General features: G+C 42.5%; 1 protein-coding gene across 15 annotated transcripts in view; it reads left to right on the forward strand.

Annotated features, from left to right (window-relative positions):
- The window catches only part of PTPRT (protein tyrosine phosphatase receptor type T), a 530,400-nt gene that overhangs the window by 357,628 nt on the left and 146,340 nt on the right, over positions 1-26,432 (forward strand). For all 15 annotated transcript variants that reach the window (XM_072917006.1, XM_030288709.4, XM_030288699.4 and 12 more), the window contains exons 8-9: positions 9,675-9,971; positions 11,218-11,327. In XM_072917006.1, the coding sequence (XP_072773107.1) occupies positions 9,675-9,971; positions 11,218-11,327 (407 nt within the window). The remainder of the gene's footprint in view (positions 1-9,674; positions 9,972-11,217; positions 11,328-26,432) is intronic.

Genomic DNA, 26,432 nt, shown 5'->3' on the forward strand with positions numbered 1-26,432 from the left:
TTTCTGCAGTGCTTTCCAGTGATTTTGGAGTTTTGTGGTTTGTTTTTTTTTTTTTTTTTTTTTTTTTTTAATCTATTATGATTTATTCTTCTGAGCTTTTTATATGCATTTTTAAATAAATCCCAGGATGGGTGAGGTGGGAAGGGACCACGGTGGAGCCATCTGGTGCCACCTCCCTGCCCAGGCAGGGCCATCCCTGAGCACAGGGCACAGGATTGTGCCCAGAGGGCTCTGGAACATCCCAGGGAGGAGACCCCACAGCCCCTCTGGGCTCTGCCAGGGCTGGCAGTGCCCAGGGCAGGAGTTCTGCCTCCTGGGCAGGGAATTGCTGGGCTCAGCCCTGCCCGGGGCTCCGGGGCCATCCTGGGGCTGGGGCAGAGCCTGGGGCTGCTCTGGGTGCTGCACACAGGGACAGACTGGGACAGATTGGGACAGACTGGGACAGACTGGGACAGACTGGGACAGACAGACTGGGACAGACTGGGACAGACTGGGACGGACAGACTGGGACAGACTGGGACAGACTGGGACAGACTGGGACAGATAGACTGGGACAGACTGGGACAGACTGGGACAGACAGACTGGGACAGGCAGGGCTGAGCCCCCTCTCACTGGGGCTCTCTCCAGGCTGAGCAGCCCCAGCTCCCTCAGCCTTTCCTGGGCACGGAGATGCTCCAGGCCCTTGCCCAGCTCCAGGAGCTCCTGGCCCTGCTGTGCTGAGGAGCCAGAGCTGGACACAGCACCCAGAGGTGTCCCCAGAGCTGGGTACAGCACCCAGAGGTGTCCCCAGGGCTGGACACAGCACCCAGAGGTGTCCCCAGGGCTGGGCACAGCACCCAGAGGTGTCCTCAGGGCTGGACACAGCACCCAGAGGTGTCCCCAGGGCTGGGCACAGCACCCAGAGGTGTCCTCAGGGCTGGGCACAGCACCCAGAGGTGTCCTCAGGGCTGGACACAGCACCCAGAGGTGCCTCCAGGGCTGGATCACCTCCCTTGATGTGCTGTCAAGAGCTCAAGAGGTTTAGGACAATTTGGTTCTTCCAGTAGTGCTCTCAAAGCCACTGTTTCATCACTTTAGAAGCCCCTTCTGCCAGATTAACAAGCAGAACGGGGAATATTTTAAATTTGTAAAGTATTTGTTGTTGAGGAATATGATTCTGAAGTTATACTGAGAATTTCTTTTGCAGGTTGCACAGACATTAAAAGAACCCACAGTTATAAATGAGAGAAAACATATCTTAAAAAATAATGCTTTTTTCTGCTGCTCAGAATAATTGAACAGCCCCATGCCTGTGTAGAGGAAGCCTCTCTTTTACTCACTATTTTGATTACCTTACCTATTTTTATAGAGATAATTTATGTTTTATCAGGATCTAGCTTCTGTGTTACTCTGAGTCTCCTCCACTTAGTCCATTTGAGGATAGCAGCAAAGCACACAGAGGAAGAGATAATAAATATAAATGCATGTACATGTTACTATAACAAACAGTTAAAATAAATATTTTATTGAAGTATAATGAAATAAATTTGTAAAATTGGATTTTTTACTTTTCTTTGGCAAAAAACCAGTGGTTTACCTGCTTTCTAATCACACTTTCATTAGCATATTTAATTAAGCTGTTGTATTTAATCATCAAAATGCTCAGTAATGTACATTTTGTTCCCAGCCATGGAATGTCACTGCTATGTGTATCCATGATAGATACTTTTAATAAAATCAGTAATTACCCTTTATTGTTCTTTCAAAATGTTATTTTTTAAGTGTGTTAAGGCACAACAGGTTTGGGGTATAAAAGAAAGCAAGCTCTCATTTTGCCATTTCATAATATAATGAAAAAAAATCCTTTAAATAGATGCTAATAAACCTTTTTTTTTTTAAAAGCAGTGCTTAATTATCTTGAAGTTGTTTACAAGTGGAGCTTTGGCAGCTTAGCTCTGGCTGTAGCAGTGCTGGGAAGGCTGTGCTGGCAGCTCAGGTCCTGCTCTCCCCATCCTCTGCATTCCCTGTGCCCTTGGCCAGCCCCTGGATTTGTTCTGGGAGGGGACAGGCACATTTTGTCACAAATGGAGGGGTCCAGGTAGATCTGGGATCCATTTATGAGCACTGGGGTTGTTTTAAACTTGTTTTGTTTGGTTCTGTTAAGCAAGTATAAGCCTGAGATTAGAGGATGTTTTATGGGATTTGTAATGTTTCAATATACATTTGTAATGTATCAACATACATTTTCCTTTTCAATATACATTTTCATTTTTGTATGTATTTTAATATTTATATATAGATATTCCTTTTTATATATATTTTCAAATCTTTGGTGTCTTTCAGTGCAGAGCTCTAAGTAAAATTTGCAACTGAAACAAAAACAGATAAATTTAAAAAAAATGAAGAGGGTTTGCAGTTAACTGAATTAAAATGATAATGTTAGTTGTGGAAAGAGTTCAGTCCCTGGCTTACCTAACCACATACTTCATTATCTAACTTATTTCCTTTTTCTTTTATAATAGTATGGCAGCATTCCTCCTTCTTTATTGCTCAGAGAATGCCCTAAAGTAGCCTGGTTTAGTTTATCAGCTGTAATGACACCTATTTCTCTGTACATGGTTTGGGCTGCAGTGATTGAAGGCCTCAGAAACAGTTTGTTTGTTCTCTGGTGATTTCATTGTGTCAGTCTCACTCCTTTCTTCTCTGTTCTCTGTTGCAAGTCTTTCAGAACACCCTTTCTGTATAATTGCTAATTTCAGCTCTGTCTGCACCACCTTCGGACCAGTGATGACATCTGAAGTGGTTTAAAAGAAAGCAAATTTAGATCCAAATATTAGGGAGATGTTCTTTCTTCAGAGAGGGTAAAGCCAAAACACTTTCACAGCACTGCAAGACTGGTGAAATCTGTTTGATCAGTGTTTTTATGTCATGTCTGAAAAGGTATTTAACCCCCATTTTGGCTCAGAGGCATTGAAATGTGATGGGCTGGCACAGGAGCACACGTTGCACTCGAGGAATGGACAGAGCTGTCCATCGCTCAGATGTCTGTGCTGGGTCAAGGCTGTGGAAGGTGTTTGGGGCAGGATTTCTTTGATGAGATGAGCAGCACACACTGTGGAGGACCTGAGTTTACCCCGAGCCACCACACACCTGCGAATTTTGCATTTAAGGTAAACCTCTGGATTAGTTTTGCTCTCTTTGCTTTGCTGCATTTTTGATACTAGGTGAGTTTCCCTAGACTTGTTTCATCCTGTGGAAGTTAAGGGAGGAAGATGAGGGGCAGGGAATAAAGGGGAGAGAAAGAAGGCTTCAGCTTTTATCTAACACCCTGAATAAAGTCATTGTTGGGCACATTTCAGTTTGTTTTTCCATCCACAGACCAGGAACACTGTCTTTGAAAAACACAAAGGAAACCTTCTAAATGCTACTTCCAAGACAGGCTGGGTGGGGCTTGCAGCATCCTGCTCCAAAGAAAGGTGTCCCTGCTCATGGCAGAGATGTTGGAATGGGATTATCTCAAAGTCCCTGCCAACCCAAGCCTTTCAGAGAGTCTGTGATTATGAATTTTGTGGCTGTTGCTTGAAAAATTGCCACTGTTTCAATTTGTTCTGGGAGTGAAATATTCTGTGCACTTCTCCACCACTCTGTGATGCTACTAAATTTATATTTTGTAAATAAAAATGAATGTAAATTTTTCCTGGTCTGCAGAAGGAGGCTGTACCGTGCTTGTAGTTGGGAGAACACAGGTTTTGCTGGCGTTACCAGCTACCAGTGCACCCAGTTTTCTCCTTATCTCCTCCAGTCTGCCTAGAGGAAGGGCCGGGGACTTTACTGGGGTGTTCAGATTCTGGGTGGCTTCTGCTGGCTGGGGTGATGACCTCAGTGTGGGTGTGCAGAGGGGAAGACAGAATTCACAGTTAAACCTGTTTCCTCTCTTTCTGTATCTGAAAGTATCAGTTGAGGATTCACACAAAGCTGCTGCTCATGCCACGCACCTTTTTCTTCCCTTTGTGCGTTCTCAGTCCCTGTAACCTGCTGCTGGGAAACAGAATTTAATCAGTGCACTGCTAATAAACTCTGCCTGCTGCCTTCCACAGGGTCAGGGGACACGGGCACAGGGCCCCAAATGAGGAGGGACATCTCCACTCACTGTCGTGTCTTTACTGACAGCAGCAATTTCTTGCAATTAGGCTCCTGCAGCAGGTACTTAACCCTGGGGCAGCAGCTGATTGTCTGTGTTTAACTTCATTCCTCTGTGTTCAAACCCCAGTGTCCCTCCATGGCTTCCTTTCCTCTCTGTTCTTCCCCTGCTGGAGGGTTACAGAGCTCTGACAATTGTTATTGATAATCTAAACCACCCTTTTCTCTTCCATGCCTCACCTTGAGAGAGAGGATGGCCGAGAACAAAATGAGCTCTGTGACACTCAGTAAGGAATGAGCAAAACTGGCCTTAAAAGTCAGCTTTTCTGTGAAATTCTGATGGCAGAAAAAGCAGTCTCTAGACATTGTTTGCTCAACAATGGACTGAGAACACAGATTCCACTGATGGTTCACTGGAGAGTTTGTTTCATTCAGGCCACTAGAATCATCAAATCATTTTGGTTGGAAAGCTCTTTAAGATCGAGTCCAAGTGTTGGCCCAGCACTGCCAAGCCCCCTATTAAACCATGTCCCCAGGTGCTTTACATTTAAATTCCTCCAGTGGCTGTGACTCTAAAAGTTCCCTGGGCAGCCTGTTCTAACATCTGACCATCCTTTCTGTGAAGAATTTTTCCTCATATCCAATTTTAACATCCTCTGGCACAGCTTAGGGCCATTCCCTTTCCTCCTGTCCCTGTTCCCTGGAGCACAGCCCGACCTGGGGCTGTCCCCTCCTGTCAGGAGCTGTGCAGAGCCACAAGGTCCCCCCGAGCCTCCTTTTCTCCAGGCTCAGCCCCTTTCCAGCTCCCTCAGTCATTCCTCATAGGACTTGAGCTCCAGACCCCTCCAGACTCGCACATCCCAAGGATTTCAGAAAAATTCCTGGCTGATGAGTGTTTGTGCAGCCCACCAGAGTAATGAAAGGTAGCAAAGCATCAGTGGGTGATGAGGTATTAAAAACCACTGTTCAATCCTTGACTTTGATGTGAATGTTGAAAATGTAATTAATGGTTCAGCCATTAATGAAATAAATATACAGCATTTGCATGGTGAAATCCCAGAGACTGCAATTTTCCTTGTGTGGGTTCAAGACTCGTTTCAGATCTGTGGCAGCTGTTTTGTTGTCTAAGCTTCTTAAAAATTTTCTTTTTTTTTTTTTTTTTTTTTCTCCAATGTCTTAGGACACATAGAAAGTGTTACTTCAGGGTACACAGTTTACACCAATATCTGATATCTTAGGTATTCAAATTGGCCTGGTCTGTTTCTATCTTGCTTTGGTGGGTATCTTTGTATAGTTAAAGCTGAAATATGTATTAGCAGCTTTTATTCCACTAGCCAAGTGCAAAGTTACTACTTTTCAGATATTTTCTTGCATTATTTGGAAGCTATCATTTCAAGAATACAGAAATGAAACATTTGTCCAGTTTAATATATCAGCACTACCAGAGAATTGTACATGAATTATAAATTTTCTATATCTTTTGGAAGAAAACATGAAAAAGGTGATATTAGGCAGGTCCCAGGAATAGGTGCTAGAGACCTTTTGAGACTGAATACCCACAGAGCTATCAGGCAGAAGGAATTATACAGAGAGGACAGTAGGACCACTGCTCTTTAAAAACAACAATACAAAATCTCATCCTGGAAAAGGAGGTTTCAATGGCTTCTGCTGTGGAGGAAATCAGCGTGGTAACAGCAAAACATTTTCTAAATTATATAGTCTCAGTATTCAAAAAAAAAAGGAGATTGAAAACAAGAGAAGAAAACTGGAGAGACTATAAAGCTTTCTAGGGCCAGCTTCTATTTGTTGATTTAATTCCAGTTTGCTTTCTCCCTCTCTGAAACTAAAATTTAAGTATTTTTTACTTATTTATTCTCCCTCTACTTAAAGATCTAGACAGCCACCAGATGTCTGTCTCCACACTTGCAGGCAGGGATGCCTCAGGACATGGGTATTTGAGACCTGGTTTGGGACTGTCAGCCTGAGAACAGATAATTTTGGGTAAAATGTGGTGTGGTGGCGTCTGCACTATGGATTTTACCTTCCTGGTTTGTAACCAAACTCATCTGTGCTTCACAGGCTGGTTACTCAATCCAGAGTCTGTCTCCAACTCTGTGTGTGATGGAGTTTACAGCATTTACAGCAAAGTTTTGAGCAGAATTAGAAGCTGGTTGCAAGAATCTCCTCACATTCAGAGTTTGGGGTAGGGAAGGAAAGGGCAAATGTGGACAGGATGAAAAAGGAAGCTAAAAACTGCAGGAAATCTTCCCTAGCACAGCTTTGGGCAGATGACTTGGTGAGGTGATGATCAGATTGTTCTTTACTTGGTGAGGTGATGATCAGATTGTTCTTTACTTGGTGAGGTGATGATCAGATTGTTCTTTTCTTTGGTTAATGGATGATCTGACATCCATTAACCAAAGACCCTCTAACTGCTGATTCACTCCACAGCATGACTGATTTAAGGCCAATAATTGTAATTAAAAAAATAAAATAGAGGCAGTATAACATTAACATGGTGGTGAATTGCCATTTTCAGCTGCATTATTGCATTTCTGTGAAATGTTTTTTGCCTCATCTCAGCCACGTTCTGAGTTGGTCTCTGCAGGTGAGTGCTTGGTGTAATGCAGACTTCAGCAGGGCAAATATCTGCATTTGCTTTTGCTTTTCTTTCCTTTGGATGCATCTTGGAATGAGGCTTGGGATTGCCTTTGCTGTTTCAGAAGCTGAATATTTTCAGAAAACCATTCTTTTGTTGACCTAATTTATCTGTACAATTCATCTGCAGAAACATATATTCCAGGGATTTATAGAAAATGAATGCTTAGCACCTCATGCTAAGTATGTATGTGTACAGTCATGCATAAAAATTTCCTAATTTCTAAATTAATCTTTTTTTTGTTTGACACACAGAGTTTAAGACTCACTTTTAAGAGATGTTTTCAGGATGCTGAGGGATTGACATGACTTATAGGAAAACCAAAAACATTTGCTAGCTTTAGACCCCTGGTCTTTTAATATCCATCCCATTTCCAAAGTGTCTGCACATGTGAGTATCTATAAAAAGATGCAAATACTTTCCCATTGCCAGTCCTTAGGGGATTTTTAGCAGTAATACAGAATGTGCAGGTTGTTAAAATGTATTTTCTGCTTATGCATGAGTAGATTGAAGTCAGGATGGCTGGTGCGTGCGTTACTTTCAAGAATTACTAGAAGGGTTTTTTACACTTTAATTATCTCTCAAAGAGGTGTGACTGGTATTCAGGAATCCTTCCAACTTTTTTGTTCCCATGAAAACATTTTTTTTCATAGCTTGAAGTCTTGAGAGACTATGAGGAGAGGGAAGAACACTGAATTGTTCCATAAATTAAGAAACTTTATGTGAAATTATGTATTTTCTGATTACCTTGTTCAGATATATATTGAGCAAAAGAGCAAATGCAAGTTGAAGAAATGTCAGATAAACAAACTCTAACATCTGTAGAATTTTTATGGTCTGACTTATCTCAAACACTGATTTTACTTAGTCATCCTTCATCCTTTATATCTACATGTCTAGTGGCACATGCATCTATATTTTATATAAAGGGTACAGTGTAGTCAGAGCATTTGAGTTAGGCTGTTAAAAATAAATTAAGGAACAGCAGGTGAAAATGATTCCTCCACATGAATATTCAAAGTTTACCTCAGCCAGATACTGTAGAAAGAATAATAAAGAGCAAAGAAACTTTAATGGTACCAAGGCGTGGAGATGATCTGAAATTAAAGTTTTACTGGCACCAGCTTGAGACGACTCAGAAAACACACTCAGGAGTGGCAGGATCTGCCTGCACACCCCATTGCCAGAACATCCAGGAGTTGAGCAGAAGAGGGGACACTGGGATGTTGGAAATCCAGCAGCTGATCCCTCAGTCTTGATTCCTTCACTCCGTGGCTTCCTTGTGAGCAGAGTGGGTTTGGAGGGTGTAGGGGCCATGGAGCTGAATTCAAAGCTGAGAAACCTGATTTCATTCCTTCCCCAGGGGCCATTTCCTGTGTGTTTGCATCATTTAGGGCTGTACTCACCAAGGTCATTAAGCACTGTCAAGTAGGCCATCTATTATTTTTAAATTTTAATAGCTACTACTATTTTTAATTTTTTTTTTCTTTGTAAGAATGAAGAAAGCACAACTTCTCCACCCCTTATGGGATGGAATCCTATGGGAATAAATCACACAGACTTAATTTTCTTTCATGGTGGAAAAAGCCCCTTCTTTATTCACATAACTCCTTTTTTTCCAGCTTTACAGACCTTGTGTGTGACTCCAGTTGGTCAGTGGCTTTCTTGCCAATAACTTCATTGGTTAGTAAGAAGTTGTTTTACTGTATTGGTTGGTCACACAACCTCTCAGTGTGTAAGTGCAGGAAAAGTTGTTTGTGAGAGATAGTTTTCATTTTTCTATCTAACAGTGTAAAAACAGTTTATACAGGTGTATGCTGTTTTTCACCCAGGAATAGATTGTTATGTTAACGAACTGCCCACACCCGGATTGCTTTCACATGGAAACTTGCAAAATGTTAGCTTTGACAAGGTCAGCCAGTGATTTTAGGAGAGCAGGCTTGATTTTATGAAGCCTTTGTGATTTTTCTACCTTTCTGCAACAGGATCCTGTTGCCTCTGTTGGACTCAGTGAGATTTCACAGGATTTAGAAGCATGACCACTGTTCAGGGCCTCATGACAGGAATTTCTGTGCAAAACTCAGGAGCCAGAATGCCACTGTGGATCCAATGTTCATTTCCCAACCTCTTTATACATTGTGTACAGTGTACACTTTGTACAGTGTGAAAAATGAATATGTTATGATTGGCTTTTCGCAAATATTACAATGAATATTATCTGTGTAATGTTAGAAAGTTATGCTGTATTGATTCTCTTAAGTAGTGTGTTAAATATAGTTTTAGGTTCCAACATAATGTTAAAATAGAGACTGTGTATGTGGGGGAAGTTTTTTTTTTTTAGGAATGAGATACTTGCTTCAAGGAACACCTAAATCTTCCAAAGAAGAAGAATTTATGGTTTTCTTATCAGAAGAAACTAATTTCTTCAGGCCTTGCTCAGACTCGAAGACCCCATGGGGATTAATGGAAACAGTTGACATACAACAGACAGAGTTTCTTGTTTAGAATAGAATGTATGTATAACCATGAAGGATATATGAATATGCAACGAGTGTATTGGTTTAAGGGTGGTTCCTTTGTTCACAAAACATGCTTTTCGTGACTTATTGCCCGAGAGCATCTGGACGTCCGTAATTCTTTGCCTTTTATTGCCTTGTAATTGTCCTAACTCTAAACTTCATTACTCTAATTGTATTACTATTTTTATAACCATTTTATTATTATTAAACTTTTAACATTTTTAAAAACCAAGCGATTGGCGTTTTTCACATACAGAAAAGCACACCCAGAACCGTGGAGCGCTGGGACACTCCACACACGGAAGGAAGCACGTTAATGGATGCCTGCCTCAATGAAACATCAAATTGTGTTTCTGTTTCTCCTCCTGCTCCCCAGACCCCGTGCACGGGCCGCAGAACGTGGAGGTGGTGGACATCCGCTCGCGGCAGCTGACGCTGCAGTGGGAGCCCTTCGGCTACGCCGTGACGCGCTGCCACAGCTACAACCTCACTGTGCACTACCAGTACGTCTTCAACCAGCAGAAATTCGAGGCAGAGGAGCTCATCCAAACTTCTTCCCACTACACCCTCCGAGGGCTCCGGCCCTTCATGACCATCAGGTTGAGGTTGGCTCTCTCCAACCCCGAGGGCAAGATGGAAAGCGAGGAGCTGGTGGTGCAGACTGAGGAGGATGGTGAGTTGTGGTGGGGTTGGTTGGTTGGGTTTTGAGGGATGACTCGTCTTCAGGTTGTAAATAACACCATAACCTTCTGTCCCACAAGACTGGTGCAGCTTCTCTGAGTGTAAAACTTGTAGGTTTAAATGATTTCCATTTCACAGCCCTGTTCTTGAAAGGGTGAAGGTCCCTGAAGTGCTTGGGGCATGACAGACACCAGTCTGAGAAGCTGTTAAAGAGCTGTAGGTTTAATTCTTTGTGTTCTGAACCACCTAGTAGCTCCCTTTGTCGTATGGGCAAATGCAATCCTGGTATTTATTGATTTTCCTTTGCCTTCACACAAAAGAAGGCATTCAAAAAAAATGTATAGTTCCTTCTTTTCCAGAGTGTAGCTTTTCTTAAAAGTGATCTTCTGAACATCCCATTTTACAGAGATCTCAGAAGCAAAATTAATTGTGGTATAAAAGAATGGCCATGGATATAAAAGAACAGTTTTCTAGAGGAATTGATGGAAAGCTTCAAAGCATTATAATCCCACCTGAGCTATTTCAGACCAAGAACTAAATTCCTCTGCCTGGGCTGTAGAAGTTGCTGTCCTAAGTTTCTCTCAGCTGAAAGTGGCTCCTCCAGGCCCTTATATCACATGGGGAGACACAAAAGGACGGCAGATATTTCAGAAAAATGAGCAGGGCTTTTATCAGCCAGTCTTGGGAGTGCATGTAGTTGGTTATCTCCCACAGCATTAACATTTTGCTGCAGTAGGTGGATTTTTTTGGGGCTGGCCTTGTAGCTGTAATGAAATATAAATCTTGCATTGTTGCTTTACTAAGCAAATCAATCTTTCCTGTTGATAAAGGTGTGCAGTCCCTTAGCATTTCCATGCCAAGGTGCAGTCTGGCAGTTTAGGTGGAGAGTTCTGCTGTTGTGTGAGTGGAGAAGGACAAATCAAATTCCCTGCTGCTGCTCTGCTGTACTGGAAGAAAATCATACTAAAATTAGCATCATATTTTCATGGATTCTGATTTTATTTGTCACTTAATGGTTACATTAGGGTATTGTTATTTGAACCGAAAGTTGAAAAATAAGCCTTTCACATTGATAGTAGCTTGGTAATGGTAGTGCCTTGAGGGATTTTAATTTTTAATTATATTTATTTATTTTTAACACTCTGCTTCCTGTCTGATGGCCTTTTGGTGTCTCATATGTGCAGCTGGAGCTGGTGGAGTTTTTAACACACTTTGTTGGGCTTTTTTATCTCCTGCAGTTCCTGGACCCGTTCCTTTGGAATCTATCCAAGGAGGACCTTTTGAAGAGAAGATCTATGTTCAGTGGAAGCCTCCAAATGAGACAAATGGCATCATTACACTCTATGAGGTGAGAAGAACAGATTTTTTTCAAGGAATACATGCCACAGGGCCCTTTTCATGTGTGTTTAAGCCAATCCTTAGCTCTGAGACATTACAGCAGGTGCTAAAAGAAGATTGATTAAAATAGATAAGAATCTTCAAGATAGTCTGTTGCTACCACTGAAAAAAATTCCCAGTTCAAAAAAGAGAAAGATTTCTTTCCAATATTTGTGGCAAATTGAGAGCTACACATTTCCCCATGTCTCAGGTACCCTGTTTCTTTCTGCAGTAGGTCCAAGGTCTGTTTTTTTTCTTTTTTTTTTTTTTTTTTTTTTTTTTTTCTTCTTGAGGTAAAACACTGCAAGGTTTTATACCTACACACTGTAATTGATTCCTCTTTGCCTTCCACCAGTCACAGCACTTCCTGACAATATCAGCAGAAAGCTGATAATCAACTCTTGCCTCTTTTTGAACATTTCAGTGATAATATTTGTCCATCCCAACAATTTCTCTGATGACAAAGTAGAGCAGGTTATGGGATGATCACTGACCATCCTATGCTGGAAGAGAAATAAACAATTAAATGTGATTATAGAGTTTATTAGAGTTGGTGTTTCTTGTGAAAGTATGGAAGTGTTACTGCTGTCATGTGCTCCTGGTGAAACTCTCCCTAATGTCATGTACACCCAAATTTGTGGAACAGGAATGTGAGAGGAGAGACTCTTTAGGGGATCATGTGAAATGAAATACAATCCTACAAGAGAAGGTAAAGGTACTTGGATTAAATAGCAGAAAGTGGTGCACCAATAGTGGCTGAGCCCAGTTTATGGATTCAGTATTTACCTCTGTAAGATTAGAGAAAGTAAAAATAATTTTGGTATTATGGTGACATAAAACCCCTCTCTGTGGCTTGTGCAGCATTTTCTGACAGAGAGGGGCAAGAACCAATATTTCACTCTGTCTTTTGTGGTTTTTGTACAAACTCTCTTTAGAAAAGGTGCAAAAAGCAGCTCTGCCACTGCTGATGAGGTTCTGTACCTTTCTCTTCCCATCCAGCCCCTCATTTGGGACAGGATGTCCTGTGACATGTCACTTCCAGATGTCCTTACTAGCACTGGCTCTCTCTGTCCCAGTCCAATGGGAAAAATGAAGCAGGTTTAACATCACTGAGATCTTACACTCCAGCATGAGCAACGAATGAAACTTTCTCTTGTAAATTCACTTTTAGGTCATTATTTGGCTCACAAAAGCCAGACTGAGTTTGACACAGCAACACTAAACAAATGAACAGAATTTCCTCTTGCTAATTTAGTGTCATTTCAGCCAGGCTGAAATCCTTGACTAAGTCTGCAGTCATTGTTGGTCACTGTTGAGACACTTACAGAAATGTGTGCGGGTGCAAATCATCTGTCAGTGCTAAAATAGAACCCAGCCTCGTAATTTCGTGGTCTTTGAGGGTATCTGTGTAAGGAATCAGGCAATAAACCTGGATGTGTTTTAAAGGAATTAATCTGAACAGAGTGCTACAAGTTCATTTTTTTCTGGCAACACAGGTGACCTATAACAGAACATATTTAAAATGACCCAAGTCAAATGATGCAAATGATGCAAAAATAACTCCTTTTAATTTTTAAAGAAGCAGTTTCTTACTAAAATATTGCCTTGGGCTCAGCTGGTTGAAAGGACTTCAGCAATGTGTGTAGCTTTTCTGGCAGAGCAGCTGCATGAGACACTTTAATGCCTGCAGGGTTGTGATGCATCATGACAGTGCCTTTGCCCCTGAAGTCATATCATTGCTCGAGTCTCAGCGGAGGCACAAACAAATTTTTATTTTCTGATAATGAATCTCTGCATATTTGGCAGCTGGAGACAAAGAGAAGTCAAGGTGAATTCAAACTCTTCCTCCTTTTCCTACTCCCCCTCACCTCCCAAAGAATGAACATCTGACTGCTAGAAACACCGTGAGAGCCAGAGTGCCTGGAGGTTGTCACAATGAAAATGTTGTCCATTCCTGTCCCTCCTTGTGAAAATTCCCACAGAAGTGTTCCACTGTCCATAGAAGCCTGAGACAAGTCCATCAGCTGGAGATAAAAATACAGGAGAGCAGTTGCTCAACCTGGAGAGGTGGCCAGGGCACTCTCTGGGTGGTGTGCTTCATTTGGAACATGGGGATCCACACAGATGGAATCCACACGGTTCCTGTACACTGGTACTGGTGTCACTGGGAATTCTGCTCCATCCTGGGAGATTCAATGATCTTCCAGTGAATTTGCAGCTCTCTGGAAGCTCTGCAATTGTGTTGCTGTTATTAGGGAGTAAAAACCACAAAAGCCTGTGAGAATTTATTAAAGAAAAAAAAAAGCCCTGCAAAGTATTTATTAAGTATTATCACTTTATGAACTTGAGTTAGTGGTGTCGGGTCCTGCATTACACCTGGAGGTGGCTGGCTAAATTCACACATAAGAATTGTGCCACTGAGAGTCTCACAAACCCCTCTGGTCACACACCCTCCTAATAAAAACAAATAAAACCCCACCTTCTCCTCCTAAGTAATAGTTCCCTCCTCACCATCACCATCTGATTCATTGTATCTGGATATTGTATTTTCCCTCTAATTCTGTTGAAAAAAAAAATGTAATAACCTTCTAAAATGCTTCAAAATAATCATGCTGTCTATTCTACTTACATCCCACTTGCTTCCCTTTGGGACTGTTTTTCTTCTCAGGTCCCTAATCATTCTTGCAGCTCCCTGCCAGATGTCCCTATAACCCAAATTGCTGTTGCAGTTTTCATATCCCCTGCTTGGGTGCCAACTGGGCTGGGATTCAGCAGCACAACCTTCAGCAAGTCTTTTGGCAGCCAGAAGCACTAATTTCATAATGACTGAATACTTCTTAAGAGCCTAAACAGAATGGAAGGACCTTCATGAGCCTTTTTGACTTCTGCAAGTCTCTTCTGATGGGTATTTTTCCTTCAAAATGCTATTGCTGCCTTTTAACAAAGCAAGAGTGTTGCATTTAAAAGTGGTTTAACCCACTCTGTGTTCAGTTGCAGAATTAATTGTTTCACTGAGTACAGAAACAGCAGGATTTTTAAACAGAGGGACCTTTTTCTGGATCCTTCTCTAATTGCAGTCTCTTTCTGGGGAGCAGAAACCTCTTGTTCAAGACAACTTGGAAAGCTCTGGGAATTACAAATCAGTTAATCAGTGCTGGAAAGATTGGGATATGAGCTGGGTAGAAAGGGAGGATGGAACAGATAATTTTGGGTGCTGGGGTGATGCCTTGTGCAGTCTGCCCTAGAACAGAGCCTGGACAGAGTTAAAGAATAAAGTAGGGATTTATTAAAAGGCCTCAATGGATCCACCTTGGGCAGCACCAGAGCCCAGCCAGAGCTGCACCCAAGATGAACCAAAATGGCCCCAAAATGCACAACTGCTCAGGGGGTCTCTCACTGTGATCAGTTCTGCTCCATTGGCACCTTGGAGTTCATTGTCCCATTCCAGCTTTAGCCCAGGCAGTCCCATCCTGCTTGTTTTTGTCTCTCCAGCCCACGTTGTTTGTGCTCCTGGGCAGAGATTTGGATCATTTGTCCTTGGTCCCCAGCTGGAGGAGGAATTGTTTTGTCTCCCTGCTCTGTGCAGACTTCCCCTAATGCAAAGTCCAGACACTAAAGCAGCACAGAACCTGAAAAATAGAAAAGCTAAAACCTGAGGCATCAGAGGAGCCCAGCAAAGCTCACAGGTGTGTGGTGAGAGAGGAGGCATCAGTCTGTCTGTCCATCAGGAGATGCACAGCTGCTGTTGGAAGCAACAGAGGAAAGCTTAAGGCCTCCAACAAGTCCTCAGGTGGCTTCAAGGTGTGTCAGTACCTACAGGAGACAGGCAGAGCAATCTGTGCTCAGAAACCCAGCTGACAGCAGAGCTGGGCTTTGCTGGTCCTTGGTTTGGGGAAAATGCCCCACTCAGATTGTTCTGCATGTGACACTCACGGAAGAAGACTCTGGTATTGTCCTTGTTGTGTTTGGGAGCAGCCTGTGAGTGGCACAATTCAGTAATGTCTCAGTAATCCTGCCCCACAATCAGTGTCCTGGCAGACTGAAAGCACCACGACTTGTTGAAATTTTTATGTTACTTTTTTTTTTAACCAGTCCTGAAAAGCTGTTCTGCTTTAAAATCCCTAATAATCAAATTCTGCTCATTGTCCTCACACCATGTGGGAGCTCAGCTTCAAAGCCTTTGTGTACAAAGACATGCAACAAAGATTTATTCCCTTTAATTTATTTTTTCCTAAGTGTCTGTAAAGTCAAACTTCTGTCAAACAGACTTACACTGTCATTGGGCTGCAAGGGCAAGCAATCTAATTTAAGGTCATGGACCAGCTTTGGCACTAAAATTCTTCTGGTTTTAGGTGACATGAGATTGTCTTAGATGTTTGTTTTGTGTAAACTTGCATCTAAAAAAATTTAAGTAAACAAAACTTATTTATATTCTCATTTTGTTGTTTTGGGCAGCTGAGAGCTTTCAGGTGCACTCTGTAAGTGGTGCTGGCTTTTGCCTTTGTGAATACATTTTTGTGTGTATTCTGGTTCTCAGAATTGTTAGTTTTTAGAATATTTCACCCTCAAACAGGAAGAAAGAAAAAGAAACCCACCTATCATTGCTGTCTGAAGTACTTGTCACATTGCTTGGGGGAAGGCATTTTTAGGGATATTCCAATCCTAACAGCATTTAAAGGGTGGATCCCAAATATTCAGCTTCTTGGCTGGAAAAATGGCTCCCCAGACTGCTGAAGTCCTTTCAGTGAGCCATGCCTAAGGGCAATGTTGAAACAGCAAATTGTCTTTTTAAACATTATAAGGTGCAGTCCTGTAATCACTTATGTCCTCATCTTTAGGATTCTTAAATCCCTGCTGGTTTTGTGGAAAAATAAGGATGTATTTACAGCTTCTAACTAGCTAGTTTTGTCAGTCACTGTCTCTGAAACGCTGTAAATCTCTATTTTGATGCCAGGAATAATAATACAAGGGACTTTCATACACGATTTCAGCTCTTTAATGGGATGCTTGGAGCCTAGTACATTTAATCCCAGTAGATTTGAGTTTAAATTGCACTTCAGAGGCTACAGATCCTCTTAGTTACCATGTAAAATTGCAGTCTGCCCTTCTTCATCTCTCCAGTTGCCAATATGCCATTTCTTCTCCATCACCTCTCTCCCTTTGCAATGCAGGAGAGGTTATTACAGGCAAACTGCCTCTTTAGAGCATCTTGCATGAGGTCAATATTTGTGGGATGCATTGCATGTATTTATAAAAGGGTGGAAACAAATTTCTTCCACCCATGACCCCTGAAAATGCATGCTTATTATACAAAAAGCAGGATTATCTGGTGTGATAGCTATGTAGGCATATGCATCCATTTCTATTCATAGTCCTTTTCTTTTCAGGAAACCAGGTTGGGTTTTTTTTTTTTTTAGATAAAATCTTTCCTGCTAAAAGGTGTTGCAAGAAAAAAGGTTTCCTCAGAAAAAGCTGCAAGGTTTGGGAACTCAGCTTGGCTTAGTCATTTGTTTGTTTATTTAAAGGGTTTGGGGCTTTTTTTGGTTGTGAAAGGTGAAAAATGGCTCCCACAAGAAGGAAAGCAACAACCACAAAATCTTGCAACCTATTTGTATAAAGCTCCACCACTGAAACAGTGGAAAGATGACAATTGTTGGAAATTGCCTTCAGTGAGAAGTGGCTTGGAATGTTCCCATGAAAATCAATCATGTTAGAGCCTCTCAGTTGCATTCCATGGATGCAGGAGACTCCTGGGATGGAGCTTTTCTCTTAAACTCGCTGTGTTGGGCCGTGCCACTCACAGCTGGGGCTGCATTTAGCTGAACATGAGCAGAACATCCTGGAGACCCTGCCAAGGGTTCAAAATGCAGCAGTGAGCAATTAAAGATGGGGTATTGGGTCCTGGCTTTACCACTCATCTGCAGGGACTTTGTTGGGAATTATTCCCTGTTCATCTGCAGCACTAATGCTGTTTGCCTCTGACACTGGATTTATAAGACTTAGTCTCTTGTTTGTCCAGAGTCCATGAAAGTTGATCACATCATGAATAAAGGGTTTATTGTATCTGTGCTGCATTGAATTAGACTTCTTTAATAATCTAAACTAGCAATGGAAGTGTGTGGCCATGTATCATCTGCTCAAGTCTGAAGCTCTGTAGCCCTACTGAGGCTCTGTCACCCTCTCAGTGATGTGTAAGGAGAGCTGTTCACATCTACCCAGCTCAATTAGATCTGGAGTTTATGGCTCTTAACACAGAAGGGCCCTGGAACAGGGCTGGGCTGGCTGAAGAGAAATTGTTTCTTTTATGCCTGCTGACTGTAGTATTTACTGAGCGCTTGGTGAACAGGTTGGTTAAACGCTGCCAGTGTTCTGGGCTCCACTTAATAAAGATTCAGGCCAGAATGTGGGAAATGAACGGTGCTGATTGCACTGATTTATATTCATTTCTTGGCAACTGAGAAGGGTGATAAATCCTTCTCCTACTGAGAGAGCATTGCTCTCTCTCTCAGTAGCTTGGGATGCTGTGTTAGTCACAGATCCTGTGGCTCTGTTCCTAGAACAAGGCAGGGCTCAGTCAGACAGCTTTCCAGTGAAACTTGAGCATCACAAGGTCACAGGAAATATCTTTCCCCCCCACCCCACAACCAGTGGTACTCCACAGAGAGCTCCTCCTCTCCTTCCCGCCATGCTGTTTAATCAATTTTAATAAATTAATAGGGTTTATAAACTCCCCTGTCAGCACAGAATATGAGTATGTGCTTGAGTGACCCTCCTGCCACACCCAGGATTTTCAGTCAAGGTGGCTTCTCTCACCCTGCAAGGGAAGCACAATTTGCCTGTGTGCAATAATGCAGAGGGCAGCACATGCAGCTGTTGCTCTGGTGGAACAGGATGGTTTTCCTTCCCCATCACGTTTGGAAACATCAGAAGCCGTGGCAGGACTGGAGTTAGTCTGAGCTGTGTTATTTAAGGTGCTGTGGAGCTGTTATTTAAGGAGCTGATAGGAGTTAGGCTGGGCTTTGGCTGCCTGGCACATCCCGGGGTGCTGGCTCTGCTCGGCTGCTCCTGCCTCTCCAGCTGGAGGATGCTCTAGATGCAGGCTGGGGGTTTACTCAGGGATTACTCCTTGTTGGAAAGAGCCTGTGTATTGATGCCTTAGGATTGTAGCTTTTCTATTTCCCATATATTTGTAACCCTGCAATTCTTTAGTGTAGTAAACTCCACACACAGTGTGAGCTGCTGCTTTCCCAGTTTGGGCAGACACAACAATTTCTCTCCAGGCCTGGCAATCAAGGACACCTCACTGCCTCAGGCCCCAGAAATGTGAATAAAAGTAACTTGGGGGAAGCAAATTTGGGGTAAAAACCTTCATTACCTGAAGCTGGAATTGGAACATTAACCCCAAATATGCAAATAGACCAAACTTCAAAAAGTGTGAAAACCCATGACCTGTGGTCCATTTTTGGGTGCAGCCCCTGGGGGGCTTCATCTGCCCGAAATGTACCTGAAGGCCCTTCAATAAATATAACTGCTTTTTATTCCTTAATTTTTTCTGGCCTCTGATTTTAGGTAGTCCCAACAGAGCACCAGTTTTTTATTGCTCCTGTTCCTCTCCTCCCTGTCCCAGTTACTTTAGCACAGCCTTAAACTTAGAGAATGTTTAAATGTTTTCCTAATTAGGGATGTTTTTCTGAATAAGCACCACAAAGAGCTTTTGAACAAACTTCTTCAAATTATATAGAATTCTTAATTGTGTGTTACTCATTTGCTGTTACTTGCAAGATGTGCTTAACTTGGGAGCATTTGTTAATGATGCTTTTTAAAATCCTGTGGTTTCCAGTAACATCTTAGGAAGGAAATGAGAGGGTTTTTCTGAGAAACTCAGATGTCAGGGTTTTTCAAATGTATGACAACCTCCAGGTAAGTAGCATACTTGTGTTATAAATAGAATGAATCAACTGTTTTAAAGAAAATTGCTTGATCAAGCTTTTCAGAAATAAAAGCATAATGTGGTCCCTTGAGCACAACAATTTCTTTGATTACCTTTTTATTGTTCTTTTGAAGCCAATAGACATGCAGTGATATAAATCCTATGCAAATGAGAAGATATTTGGTTACAGCAACACTTTTTTTTTAGGAGTTGAATTATTTTAGTGTGCACGTTGCGCTTTTTCTAAGCCAAACTAGATGATAAGAACTGAAAAAAACTCCAACTTATTCTTTCTTGTAATGAAGTTTAATTCTAAAACATCCTTTTGTAGATACATCAGCATCTTGTCTTTCTGCTTTCCAATGCTTTTTTTTTTCAGAAAAAAGTACAATTTCAGTCTTTCTTTCTTCTCTGTATTGCTCATTCAGGAGAACAGCTGATCCTTAATCTCATTTCCCCTATCTCATCTTTTCACGTGGTAGTGTACCTGTGCAGTTAGAATACTATAAACCTCTTAAACAACTCCATTTTCACATCTTGCTGTATTTTGTTTACCAAAATGTAGCAGTTAGCTAAGTTGAAAGCAAACTGCAGATGCATGTTTGCACTTCCTTCCTAGATTGTTGGGTTTTTTTTTTTTCCTCTGTTTCATCTTCAGTATGTTTAATTTAGAAAATACATACAGCTGGATAATTCAGGTGTGGTGGTGGTTTCATCCTGTTAATGGGTGCCACTGAGGAGCTTTGTAAAGGGGAGAAGCCAGGCAAGATGATCCTTGCATCACCTTCAGCAGTATGGATGTGTGGGTGCATGGCTCCTTTTGGGAAATTCACCTTGTTGCTGTCCTTTGTGTTTGTGTCTTAGAGCCAGTCTTTATGATCCTGCCATCCAGTGGACAGGATGGGTTTGGGTTTAGTTTTCTGTGCCCTGCTCATTTATCAATTTCTGTCACTTTGAGTCCCCTGCCTCCTTTCTCCTTCCCCCTTTTCCCAGTTGATTACTACTTTTCCCTGATCCTGCTCTCCCTGCTGTCCAGGTGGCATTGCTGGCACTGAAGGTGAGATGGCTTTCAGAAGAATGAAGGCTTCAGCACAGGGAGAACAACTTTTCCTTTTGTTCTCAATTCACATGCTTTGCTCTGAATTTGGGAAAAGTGACTTAGGGTGAGCTTAGATGAGGCTTGGAGCAAGCTGGCCTAGTGGAAGGTGGCAGGGGGTTGAACTGGGGTGGTCTTTAAGGTCTCTTCCAACCCAAACCATTCTGTGAGGCAGACACTTGACTTGGAGAATAAATGCAAAAACATATCTTAAGATTCAAGTGACTGAAACGACACCATCTCACAATTGTCAGCTACAATAAGAGCTAAAACTGATATTTGATCTATAAACGTGGCCAAACCATTTTGTACACACATGGGCCTTGCTGCTGCTGCTTTCTGCAGTTCAGGAGACCCACAGCTGTGTGTGATGCTGCTCACACCTCACTCTGTGGTTTGGGGGCTGTTCCTTGCCCACAGCTTTCCCTACACCCAGTGTATCATGGCAAACTATAATGAAGGATTTTAGGCAGAGCTTTCAGCATCAAGGAATAACTGAGGAACAAGCATGGAGATTGAATAACCACCTCAATGCTGCAGCCCTATCAAAGCAATTTCTATAGTTGTCATTTTCTGCTATTAAGCTGAACAATGAGGCTCTCCAATAAAATCATATGAAATAACAGCTCATTAAAAGCTCTCCTTAATATATAGCATGCTAATTAATGTCAGTGGGGTGCAAGCTTGAATGGCAGAATAGACTATAATGTTTAGAAAGTAGGTAAAATAAAAGAAGATATTTTATCGTTAATGACCTTTTAGTAAACCTAATGAAATCCTTAATAGCCTGAATACATTACTGAGGCACTCCCAATTGCTTTGCTACCTAGTCCATTCTTCCTCCTTTTCTCACAGACATTAAACTTGGCTTTGTTTATAAAAAACAAAAAGCTGTAGCAACCCAAGGAAATATGAAGAGGAAGAAAGAGTCTGTGCAAAAGGATAGGGTAGAAGAGACTTCTCAGCCCTGCTGTCCCTGGTCCTGGTCAAGACTGGCTGCAGGACCATGTTCTGTCCTGCCTTGGCTGTGCTGCCTGTGTTTGTATCCAGGTTTAACTCCCCCTGTTTACGTGGCTCTCAGTAAATAGGCCAGGGAGCCAATGGGCCTCTTTTATTCCTGGGGTTTTCCTAGGTTAACTTCCATATTCATTCCTAATGAATAGCTGTGCTCTGGCTTTTTATACTCCTACCAGCCATGCTGTGCTTGTGCTGTGACTCAATTAAAGGATTTTATTCTGCAGGGCTTTTAGTCTTTCACGTGTTGCCAGCCTTAAATATAACTTGCAAATGCTGATTAACTCTGTCTTAACCTTATCCCAAAAGAAGTAGCACAAGAATGGAAAAATGAAAGGCCTTTGGTTCTTCCCATTTCCTGGGTGAAAATCAGTGGGCTGGGGAAGGATGTAAGTGCAATAATTGCCTGGCTTAAAGTGAGTTTTAAGATGGAAAATGTCCTCATTTGTCTGATCATAAAATACATTCTTCAGCTCTTTACTTTTCCAGCACTGAAGAAGGATCAGGATCGTTCACTGACCTGTTCACCAACTCTTCCCTGCCATTGGAAGATAACTTCCTTCAAATTACTCCCTTTGTGCCATACTTGCTGCAATTAACTTTAGTCCTCTAGCCCAAAAGGTCTGAAACTCCCTGATAAGATTGAACCTAAGTCCATCCCAGCTGCAATCTGAAGTCACCTGCAGTAATAATTGTTCCTAGGAAGCACAGGCAGCTGGGGAGTCTCAGAGGAGCAGAGCCCCTGGCTTGCTGTGTAATCGTGTTTCAGTCAGCTTCATGGAACCATGAAATGGATTGTCCCCCTGATGTTCCTGCACTCCAGAGCACACACTCTTCTGGGCAAGTTAATTCCTTATTTGGCTCCAAGCACACAAAGATTTTTGCCTTCCCCTCCCATCCCTGCAAACCAAGGAGGAAAGGAGCATAAATCACCTTGAAATCAGAATTTGAGTGTAGCAGCATCAGCCAACCATGTTTTGTTTTCCCAGTCATCCAGTGGGTGGTGCTTGAGGAGAAAGATGCCCAGGCTTGGATGGGTGACAAAGCCAGCAGTGGTGATGACCAGGTGGTGATCAAAGAAGCTGCAGCCTGACAGGAAAGAGAACCCAGCCAGTGTCTTGTAAATGTGGTGTCCTCCTGGATGGAGCTCCTCTCCCCTCTCTTCTGGAGCTGGAAAAAAGAAGATGCTATGAAGAAGAGTCCTGAAGCAATGAAGGAGATATTCTTTTTGATATCCTTGCAAGGAAGGTCTTTGTCTGGTCATGTCTTGACAGAATTTAATTCCTAGTTCAAGCTCCCACATTACAGGAATATTTTGGTCTTTCAATATTAACAAAACTTCATTCAAAAGAAATCCAAAATCAGCTCACCAGTGAAAATTCCAGGAACCCTTTCTTACACTTGACTCTTACATGTCTGACAGATTTGTATTTTGTGTTGAAATGTTCCCAGTTCAGGGTCACTCTGAATTTCAGGTCTGAAACCCTTCTGCTGATGGAAATGATTCATTAAGCCCTGAGCTTTCATGGGCCAACTCTGCAGTTCACAGGAAGGAATCAAGAAAACAAGGCTATTGCTGTCATCCTTAAAATGCTTCTACAAGGCCCATATCTTGGAGGGAGGACACAAGCTAAAAAATACCTAATAATCAAATACAACAAAACAACTTCCCCCTACTGAATAGGAAAACATGCTTCTATCCAGATTGAAGTTGTCTTATAGAATGAGTGATTTTCCCTGAGGCTCACACCTCGGTGCTTTTCAAGGGTCAGGAATGTCATTCCCCAAATTGCAGCACAAGCTCAAGGTTTTCCTGCTCCATGAGCCCCTGCCCAGAACAGGTCCCATGTGAAGGTGATGGTCCAGCTCTTCCCATGACAGCAGAGGAATGGGAAGTGATGGGGTTTATTTGTTTATTTTCTTTTGCACAGAGCACAAGGGCCTTGTGGCTGCCCAATCATTATTAGTTTGTCTACTGGAGATGAGAAATCCAAACACAAGTCATGCATACAGAACTCTTGCATGTTACTGTCTAGAATATTTTTCTTTTTAGTACTTGATAAGTTCCGTTTTCCACTGAGCTGAAAGGTTTTTCTGAGCTATTTAACTTTGTCACAATGTTGAATTTGCACTAAATTTAAAGAGGAAAAAATGCATATACAGCATTATTAATTTGCTATTTTCTTATTTAGGCAACAGACAAATTAGAAATTATTCAGGTTATCCAGACAAAAGCTATATCCTCACCAATCCAACATCCATATTACAAGTGAAATTTGTGAACTCGTCCATGCTGCTGCTGGGCCATCACTGCTGCTGGGTGGATGCAGTCCTTTCCCTCACATTCTAATCCTTCTTTCTCATTATATTTTATAAAATCTGTCTTGCAATGCCCCTCACTCCAGAAGCATTCTTTCTTTTTTCCAAACCACTCTCTAGCAGAGAACAGGTTTCCAGCTAGATAAACCCAGGGCTCCAGCTTTCAGAGGAGGTGCCAGCAGGAGAAAAGTCTGTGCTGGAGTGACACTGAGCTTGCAGCAACCTTGGCTTGGGCAGAAATAAGGAGACACAGCCCTGGGCTGTAAATTGCAGTGACTTGGGAACAGGGGAATTCCTTCTGCTTTGCCTGAGGCAAAGGTCTGCCATGCTGCCAGCTGAGTTTCTTCGACTCTCTTTTTCCTCTGTCATGGGAATAAGTACCAAAAAAGCTGCTTGTGAAAGACTTTTGAGGAAAGCCCTTGTTACCTGCTACTGGTTTAAATTGTGTAATCTGGCAGCAGAGGGACATCTATTTCTGGTTGCTTTGCTGACAGGTTTAAATAAAGACTGTGAATTTTGCAGGACTTTGGAACAGCCTTTCTGGACCACGAGAAAGTCCCTGCAGCTACAGTGGTTTGCTAGGAGTTGTCAAGGGAGGGATGACAATGGATGAGCTGCATTTCTGCCTGCTGCATGCAGATCTTGGTGTTTTCCTTTACCCTGAGCTCCTCAGTGGTGTGAGACAAAAACTATGTCAGTGTATCAGGCATTTCTAATAGGAAAACATGGTAGCAGTGGCTCTTTTCTTCCCCAGCAAACCTGATGAAGAGGAAGCCCTAGTGAAGCATTCATGCCCAGGAAGAATCAAGATGTGCAGTTTACCCACTGCTTTTTCACGTCATTACATAATTGTTTTGGCAGCTTCCCTCCTCACAGGCTCCACGCACATCTCAGTGACCAAGCTATTTGCTGGGATTTAACACAGTGCTGTCTAAACAGGGTATGTGTGAACATAATCCTGAATGATGTGCTGGGGGCACACGCTGCTCGTGGAAGCCTTGCCTGTGACTAATCAGTTAAGCATAAGATAAACCTAGCAGAGTTTTGGTAGATGATTTGAAACCTGCTGAGGCTGAGTGTGCATCTGTTTTGTGTGCAGTCCCACATTGGTGTTCCGGTGTTTTCTGAAATTAGATAAGCACAGAAAGAAAATAAATCTCCAATCGATGCTGTGCACAGTAGTGAGTCTTTCAGGAGTGGTAGTATCTGCTTTTTGGAGAAAGCCACCTTTTTGTACCAATAGTTGTCGAAGACCACCCTGGGTCAGGGGTGGCTCCGTGTGGTGGAAAAGTCTCTCCTCCAGCCCGTGCTTCCAAAGAAAGGCTCAGCAGTCTCTGTTGTTTGGTCTCAAGGCAGTTTATTGCAAGTTATCTAAAAGATTTTCTTCTGGGGCTGCTGTGGTTTGCTCACAGCTCAGGCAGAGGCACACACACACCCTGACATCCTCTCTGACTCCCGACTGCTTCTTCTCTCCCCGCCCAGGGCTGCTGCTGTCTTTTATATGGTACATTACGTGTTACATGGGTACAGTTTGTCCCCAATGCCTATTACCTATATTAAATGGTGCTTTTCTATCTTTTATATGGTACATTATGTGTTACATGGGTACAGTTTTTCCCCAATGCCTATTACCTATATTAAATGGTGCTTTTCTACTCTAAACCAACCTGTGAGTGCCAATATCACCAAGAACATGGAGGGAAGGAAGGAGAAAGAGGGAGGACAGGGCAGGCCCAAATCCCTCCATCTTAAAACTTTTGACCCCCATGTACAAAACAGAAACTCCCCTGTACAGGACTTAAAACCCCCTGTACAGCACTAAAAAATTCTTTCCTCTACTTTGTGACTACTTCTACTATAATATCTAAACTTTTGTGACTTCTTGTTCTTCCTGCAAGGTTGGTAAATCATTCCATGGCTCAAACCCAAAATCACAGCTGTTTCCAGCTGCCTGCCAGGGTCTCAAATGCTTCTGACCTGGGCCTGGAACCTCCAAAAATGTCTGAGGGACATTTTGAGTTCCCACAAACAGTAGCATTTATTGTACAGATCTGGACAGCAGTGATTTGGCACTGCTGCCAGTTTGTGTGCAGGTGGGTAAGAGATTGTGGTTTGAGTTTGCTGATCTCTGTGTTACTGTGCTAACAGGCTGAGTCTTGGATGAGACTGGCAGAATTGCCATCTGCTCAGGAGATCTCAGAGTCCTCACTGGTCTATACAGGTCTTTTCTGAATGTATAAGCCGTGTCAGTGTAGATGGAAAAACTGCCAGCAGCTCTCAGGGAGTGAACTGTAACTGCTGGATGGCACTGATCCCTTTAGGATCCCTGCTTGCTGTGAGCCTTCCCAGCAAAATGCAGCCGTGCTGCCTCTGAGCACCCAAGTTGTCGCCCTGATTCTTAAGATTTTCTAAAGCCTTCTGAGTTTACATTCTGTTAGAAAACTTTCTCACACAACTTTCTGTAAACAACCTATTGTTTTGCATTCCTTCATAGGGGTGGAGAAACTTGATGTACTGGTAGTTTGTCCAATGTCTTTGGGGAGGTGGCACATTCACCCTCCAATCCACTGTCACCTTTGGAAAAGTATAAAGGCTGGAGTCAGAAAATAAACTCTCTTTTTTCACCTTGCAAACAGCAGTGGCTCGCATTGTGCTTTCATGTGTCCTACAGCGACACCCAAGAGCTGACACCACGTGCAGTGCACGTCTCTTACTCT

The sequence above is a fragment of the Taeniopygia guttata genome, chromosome 20 (assembly GCF_048771995.1).
Source record: "Taeniopygia guttata chromosome 20, bTaeGut7.mat, whole genome shotgun sequence".
Classification (NCBI taxonomy): domain Eukaryota; kingdom Metazoa; phylum Chordata; class Aves; order Passeriformes; family Estrildidae; genus Taeniopygia; species Taeniopygia guttata.